General features: G+C 38.8%; 1 protein-coding gene across 1 annotated transcript; it reads left to right on the top strand.

Annotated features, from left to right (window-relative positions):
• Positions 1 to 1533: 1533 nt before the first annotated feature.
• LOC124369686 (histone-lysine N-methyltransferase SETMAR-like) lies at positions 1534 to 5262 on the top strand. The gene is made up of 2 exons (XM_046827738.1): positions 1534 to 1560; positions 4315 to 5262. Exons 1-2 carry the CDS (start codon positions 1534 to 1536, stop codon positions 5260 to 5262), a joined length of 975 nt encoding a protein of 324 aa, XP_046683694.1.
• The last annotated feature ends 3044 nt before the right edge of the window (positions 5263 to 8306 follow it).

Genomic DNA, 8306 nt, shown 5'->3' with positions numbered 1-8306 from the left:
TGATAGAGCTTAAAGAAATAAAACTAAACTTAACCAGATGGAAGGGACGCTCCAAACTCTGGCAACTGACTTGAGCCAGGAAAAAACTCTTTCCCAGATTGACCACACAGACTAGCCCATCCCATAGGAAAAGGAGAAGCATTATGACAAAAAAGAACATGTTTAGTGTCTCCCTTCAAGCAGATAAATTTAAACAAAATGATTCACATTTACATAGAATACATCAGGACACCACATGCAAATAAAGAAAATCATGACACAAATTTACCTCCACTTCATAACCAATCTTACAACACCAAAGAGTCAGTAAAAAAAAATCAATGAGCGACTTGTAGCCCCCACGTAAAACACCAACAGCCAAAACGGAGGTTCTCAGAGGAAAAACTACAACTGCAAAGGCAGTCTCCAATATATGTCCACCCATCACTGCTTACAGACTAGAAGAAGGGGAGACTATTGAAGAATTCTTCTAAAACTTATTAACGACATTGAAAACAACACAGCTGCTTCCAGCTCCATGGTAAATGTACAACAGGAAATTCCAAAATTGAACTTACCACTAAATACAACTGAAATCAGGACTGACAGAAATTTCTACCCCAACCCCTCCAAGCAGTAATTTTTTAGAGCAAACCCTGTACACAAAGAAGCGCCACAAATCAAGAACATTCCAATGCACAACAATAAATTGAGGCAAAAACCTACCAAAGTAGTACAAATTCTTCACCAAAATGTCCAGGAGATGCAAAACAAGAAATACCGCATCATCCATCTTCTTAAGGAAATACAACCAAACATAGTCATGCTGACGGAACATGGCCTCAGCATGAGTTACTACTGAACACAAGAATCCCATGATATGTACTTAAGACTGATTTTAGCCGGACGGTACACAGAAAAGGAAGAGTGGCCATTTATGTAACAGAAGAATATGAAGGGAAAATTGAGAAAATAGGCATCACGCACCACTGCATGGAACTAACCTGCGAAATGGCGATGGTAAAAATTTCTCAAGGAAAAGAACACCTTTATGTTGTAGGCATCTACAGAGGTGGAAATCTTATTGATGCTCTGGATATAATATCCATTATAATTTAAGATACAAGAGCAGAAATATCATCCCGTAATTATGATGGGCGATGTAAATGTGGATATTTTAAAATAGCATGACCGGAACAACCGTTCTCTAAATAAAACATTTAGGAGACACAACCTGTCCAGACTGACCCTTCCTCCCACAAGTGTAACTTTCCAGTCCAGTACTTCCACTGACTGTGTATGCACAAATTTAAAAAATGACAGATTAAAAACATCAGTAATTGAAGCAGGCATATTAGATTATACAGCCCAAATGACCACAGCACATTTAAAAATGCATGACATTCCCTCTACAAGTTCTACTCAACGACAATTCAAGAAAGAAAACATTAATACATTGAAGGTACTACTTGAAAATGAAGACTAGAACGATTTATATGAATCCCAAAAATGTTGATGATGCATAATTATAATACCTTCTTAACAACACTGATAATGGCCATGGATGCTGCTCACCCCATGGTGAGGACAAACTCAGAGCCAAAGTCAAAATAAAAGACATTTATGGACAAAGGAACACTTGATCTTAAGGCAGAATATCTCAAATGTCTGAATAAACATCAACTTACAGGCACTGATCAAGATAAGGCAAAAACAGTCAAAGCTAAAAAGGGCTATGATCTCTGACTGAAAATGCTAAGGCAGCAGGCATCAGGAGATTGCATTAACACATCTAATAATAAATGTAAGGCTGTGTGACAGATAATAAATCCTGAAAGACAAAACAATATACAGCAGAAAACTCAACTAAATCTAGGAGTGGATAACAGAGAAATAAGTAACCCAAGGGAAGTGGCAGAACACTTCAACCATTTCTTCACTAACATAGCAGATAAAACACTTGCAAACAACACACACATCACATAAAAATAGTCAACAACATACAAGTACAGCCTATGAAAAGCTATCTCACACATCTGCCAGACACTGACACAGAAGAATTTCAAAGTATAATCAAGAGCTTCATGCCCAAAACCTCATCAGGAGTGGACGGAGTCTCATCCAAGTTATTACAACAATGCTGTGAAACTTACATCACCTCTGATTTTCATAACCAATATGTCACTAAGATCAGGAAAATTCCCAATAGCCTTAAAACTAGCTAAAGTATATTCTAAGTTCAAAAGCGGAAGTCCAAAGCAAGCCAGTAACTACAGACCAATCTCAACCTTCTCCAAAGCGATTGAACAAGTTACAATGTACTTAAGAGAACATGGTTTCTTAAAAGGATGATCGACTACTACTGCAATAATTGAACTTGCCGAGTTTATAATTAACCACCTTGAGAAAGGAGAACTAGTTACAGGTATTATGCTTGATTTTAGTAAGGCATTTGATTGCCTTGGCCATAACTTAATTTTAAACTAACTGTTCTGCTCTAAACTAGTTTAGGAGCTACCTTGAAGAACGCAGCCAATTGATCGAAGTCAAACATACAGAGAGAGGACTAACTCATACTATAAGATCCAAGCCACTTGCTATAACCAGAGGTGTACCTCAATGATCTGTCCTTGGTCCTGTGATGTTTATCTTATTCACAAACGACACGCCACAATACCTGAACGGAATCTGTCATACGCTTATGTATGCAGATGATCGCACCTTTCTGTCTTTAGGGAATTCTGCTGACCAACTGGCAGTAAGCTTATATATATCACTGAATATGGCTTACCAATACTGCCACACAAATTACCTAGTGGTTAATACATCAAACCAGATAGCATTTGGCAGAAGACAAAACCAAGTTCCAAGTCTTCCAAGTTGAAGTGAAACCACAGGCCAAATTTCTAGAAGTGACTATTGACGAAAATATGTTATGGACATATCATTTTGACGTCCTGTGTAAGAAATTGAATACAAGTCTTTACATCTTAAAACGAATAAAAGCCATCAGCAGCACTGCAACAACAAAATCAACATACTTTTCCGTATTTGAATTACACATACGATATGGCATAGCTATCTGGGGAGGAATATCTCGAGGGAACCTACAAAGGATTCTGCGTCTTCAGGAGCAATGGATGAGGATCCTAAATTGCCTGGGACCAAGAGACACCTGCAGAGGATCTTTTACAGACCTCAGAATTATGACCGTGATATCCCTCTATATCCAGGAATTTATATTACATGTTGATGGGAAAAACTTACCTCGGGCAGTCGACCTCCACGACTACCGAACCAGACATGCTGCAGATTACCATCTAATGGCACACCATCTCACGCTGTACCAAAAGAAACCATCATATGCAGGCAGTAGCTGTTCAACCTACTACCGGCAGAAATGAAGATTCTCTCACAGGAAAGAAACCGAAGAAATCGCTGACTGAATCGCTAGCCTTCAAGACCCTTCTACACACTGGAAGAATACATGCACTGGGAAGATTTTTAAAAAGGAAACCTTGCATTTTAACTTTATAAACAACTATATGTACTCTTGTGTAAACATCATTATTGTAAATAGCGAATCATTAAAGAGCGCACAGAAAAAACAGGGATCTTGAAAAGCAAGTTTTAGTCCTGAATGCAGAAGCAGCCAATCATAAGGGTAGTACAAATGAGCTGAAAACCTTAAACAAAACCCATTTTACTACTCAAACTGATAGTTGTGGATCTTCGATGCAAGATAAGCCACAAACCTTAACAGCTATCTTTCTGGAAATAGCCCACATTAAATCCAAACAGAACATAATGGAAACTAACATTAAACACTTGAACGTTAAGCCACAATGCCACTACTCATTATTCCAGGCAAAGCCAAATATACTCATGAGAAAAGCACCCAAACTGGAAAAACAACTTCAAGATACTTCAATCGAACACAAACAAATAAGACAATATAGGAAGATCTAAAGTTATGAAGAACAAATGGGGTGAACATAAAAGACCAAATCAGTGTCTCCCTTCAGTCTACAAAGTTCTAGAAAGAAAAACTGACACCAGTGAGAATTTCAGCCCAGTTACGAGGGCAAATCAAATATAAACGGTAATTTTACTGTTGACTGTACCAAACACGTTCGGACGTGATGCGGCTATGGGCAATTGTCGTTTTGCTTAATAGGAGTGGGGGGAACTGCTTGCTTCACACTAGCGTTGTGTTCTGCCTTCAGTACAGCCATGACCGAGCGAGAGGTACATCCATCTGTTGCGCAACGCATCGTCATAAAACTTTTAACAAATGAAGGTGTTAAGCCTTCGGAAATTTTTACTCGTTTGCAGGCACAGTTTGGGGACACTACTCTGTCTCAAAATCGAGTGTATACGTGGGGTAGAGAATTTAGGGATGGCCGAGAACGTGTTGAAAACGAAAGTCACGGTCGACGTCCAAGGTCAAGTCTTACAGATGACAACATTAGTGCGGTTCGACAGCTTATTGAAGGTGATCGCCGGTTAACTGTTCAAGAAATCTCGTTGGAAATTGGTATCAGCTACGGGAGTGTTCAGTCTGCAATCACAGACCACCTTGGCTTCAGAAAAATTAGTGCTCGCTGGGTTCCGAGGTTGTTGACCGGAAATAAAAAACAGGTCAGGTTGGAGATTGCTGGGAGACTTCTGCAACGATTTCAAGAAGAAGGTGAAGATTTGTTGAGGTGCATCGTCACATGTGATGAGACGTGGGTCCACCATTACACTCCCGAATCGAAAATGGCAAGTAAGGAGTGGCGAAGGAAGGATGAAGGCTGCCCAGTGAAAGCCAAAACTCGTCTCTCAGCCGGAAAAGTTCTTGCAACAATTTCTGTTGACTCAAGGGGAGTTCTACTCATTGATTTTCTTCACGATCAACGAACAGTGAATGCGGCTTATTACTGCCGGGTGCTCCAGTCAGCAAAAACCAGTTACCGGAACAAAAGACGAGGTGTGCCCATTAGAGATGTCATTCTTCTCCATGACAACACAAGGCCTCACACCGCATTGTTAACAAGGGATAAATTGGAAAAAATGGGCTGGGAAACTCTCGAACATCCTCCTTACAGTCCAGACTTGTCCCCTTGTGACTATTTTTTGTTTGCGCCCCTGAAAGAATCACTTGGAGGAAAAAGATTTGAAAACAATGAAGACGTTGAAAACACGTGCCCTCAATCTTTTTATGAACAGGGAATATTCAAGCTTCCAAATCGGTGGCAGAAGTGTGTAGATAATGCAGGAGACTACATTGAAAAATGTTGAAGGTATAGTTTCTGTATAATATTATTCAATAAATATAATTTTGAAAATTACTGTTTATATTTGATTTGCCTAGTATTAAGGCCAATCTACCAAATCCCATTGAAAAACCCACAACAACCGCTCCAGATGCACCTACCCCTGTAGCACCTACCTTAACGAGAAGACTTCCCATCACCGCCACAAAACTAATGCCCTCAGAAACCTTCACAGAGTTTTATGATAAAAATATTGAGAAATTCAAAGCCAACTACTACAAAAAAAAAATTTTTTCCACTACAGAAATTAACATTGCCCCTTTTTTAGAACCAGTCAGCAGCATCAGACTCCCAACATAATAAATAATGCATCTTACTTGGCACAAAACAAACCCGCAAAACATAAAATACATTTAGAACGGTGTTTGATATTTGTTGAGGAGAGAATGTTTACTAAACAAGGATATTGTGCCTTGCTCTCCACCTCCCTAGGTAACTGTAATCTGTTACCTTGTGTAGCAGAGTTGCTGGAATCTGCAACTTCTCAGCTACTTATCAGAAAATCAAGTCTAAATTTATATACATTTGAGGTTTAAGTTCAGTCTCATTAAATTTTGAAAAAGGGCACTCCAGAAAGAAGGAGTATGTAAAAGCGAGTCGAACGCTCGTACCGCCCAGTGAATTGTGATTATCATCAATGACATGACATCACTTTCTTAACGAACTTAAACCTCAAATGTATATAAATTTAGACTTGATTTTCTGATAAGTAGCTGAGAAGTTGCAGATTCCAGCAACTCTGCTACACAAGGTAACAGATTACAGTTACCTAGGGAGGTGGAGAGCAAGGCACAATATCCTTGTTTAGTAAACATTCTCTCCTCAACAAATATCAAACACCGTTCTAAATACAGACTCGGGTGTGCCCCCGTGAACTCAGAAATCAGTTTGTTTCAAAATTTCAAAATTATAAGTTTGACCGAATTAAGTTTCAATTGATTTTAATTCGTTTTCAAAATTTTATACTTCAGAATCTTCTTCATCTGAAGTTAACCTTTAATTATTAAATCTGTCGTGTACTAAAGTGTACACCTGATGAGGTACGAGCTTTTTAGCTCTGAGACCGAAACAGATGGTACTTCGTGGTGTTGCTCAAGGCAACACACATTTACATTGGATGAAACGATCCGCCACTAGGGCGTTCTTACCTGATGTAAACCCCAAATTCATAGCACTTTGCTTCTTTCCACAAACCTTCAAAATTTAGAATTTTAAATATAGAAGTGAAGTGTTGAACACTTGCACCTAACTAGTGTAGCACTCAAAATTTGTATTGGTATAAGGTGTTGCGGTAGGGTGTATAGTTCTTAAATCCTCGGTGATGTGAGGTCGTCTTCTCAATCAGACGTTCAAGATCGTTTGTACCATCAAACAGTTGCACGTTTAGGCTCTATTTCACAATTCGTGTCAGCATCTGCTTATCCGGCGATCGTGTGGGTTCCCATAGCCAAGATGGCTTTTACTGGTTGATAGCTGCGATTAAAATCAGCGTGCCCCACGTCTTTAACCCGGTTGCGCGTAATAGTGATGGGGAATTATTGACGCCATTACAGGTTATCATTTTATAAGGTTGAAAGGGATAAACCCTTTTGCCAATTGTTTTAATTACATTTAGAATTCAAAACCAAAACATCAACCTCTCCGAGTATTGATGTCGGCGCACGTTACGTTTCGTGTGTGTCCGAATCTACGTTACGGCGTGGCTTGCATGTTCTAAATTGATTGAGCCTGCGTCAATAAATTACAACCATTCCGTCTTTCAGGATGGAGGTGTGCTTCTGTTGTTTCGACTTTGTTTAGTCTCTTCAGTCGTAGATAGGTCCGAAGACCACTACAAGACAACATTATAGTGAAAAGAAAGTGATGTCATGTCATTGATGATAATCACAATTCACTGGGCGGTACGAGCGTTCGACTCGCTTTTACATACTCCTTCTTTCTGGAGTGCCCTTTTTCAAAATTTAATGAGACTGAACTTAAACCTCAAATGTATATAAATTTAGACTTGATTTTCTGATAAGTAGCTGAGAAGTTGCAGATTCCAGCAACTCTGCTACACAAGGTAACAGATTACAGTTACCTAGGGAGGTGGAGAGCAAGGCACAATATCCTTGTTTAATAAAATACATAATCTAACAGTTATTCATCAGAATATACAAAACTTATTGAACACATCAAATAGATTGTTACACTATAGAAAAGCTGAAACCAACAACTAATGTAATAATTCTAAGTGAACATAGCCTTAAATCATATGAAATTGAAAATACTACACTAATACCTGGATATACTCTTAAGGCACATTTCTGTAGGAATAAACAAAAAAATGGGAGGGATTGCAATATATGTAGAGGAAGAGCTAGAAAGGAATACCTTTTATATTAATGTTACCCAGTATTGTAAAGAACTCATATGTGAAATGGCTGTGGTAAAAGTCAATCTTAACACCTCCTGCATCTACATTATGGGTACCTACAGATCACCATCATCCAACGTAGATGTATTCTTTCAAAAACAATTGATAACATAAAACTGGAAAACTCAGAGCTTCTAATAATGGGAGATATCAATGTGAACATTTTAAAACCCAACAGAAGAGCAGGTAAATTTAAACGAGACCTTGGCTTCTCACAATATCCATAGGTTGGAGCTACCGTCTACTAGAGACCTAAAACACTATCTCATCAATTGATTGGATCTGCACTAACATACATACGGAACAACTAACTGTAACGGTGCATCATTCTGGTCTATCAGATCACACAGCTCAAGTTTGTACAATCAACACAGAACACACAATGGAGAATTTCAGTAGCTCATATCGCAGTTTTAAGCCAGAAAACCTCTATGATCTAAAATTCCTACTTCATCAGGAAAACTGGCACGACATGGAAGAAGCTGACACTGCTGAAGAAGCCTACAACAATTTTATAACGACAGTGACAATGGCTTTGGACACATCCTGTCCCAGAAAATAGAGAAACCTAAAAAGAGACTAAAACCCAAACT

The sequence above is a fragment of the Homalodisca vitripennis genome, chromosome X (assembly GCF_021130785.1).
Source record: "Homalodisca vitripennis isolate AUS2020 chromosome X, UT_GWSS_2.1, whole genome shotgun sequence".
Taxonomy (NCBI): Eukaryota; Metazoa; Arthropoda; class Insecta; order Hemiptera; family Cicadellidae; genus Homalodisca; species Homalodisca vitripennis.
This window is presented reverse-complemented; position numbering and strand designations above follow the sequence as displayed.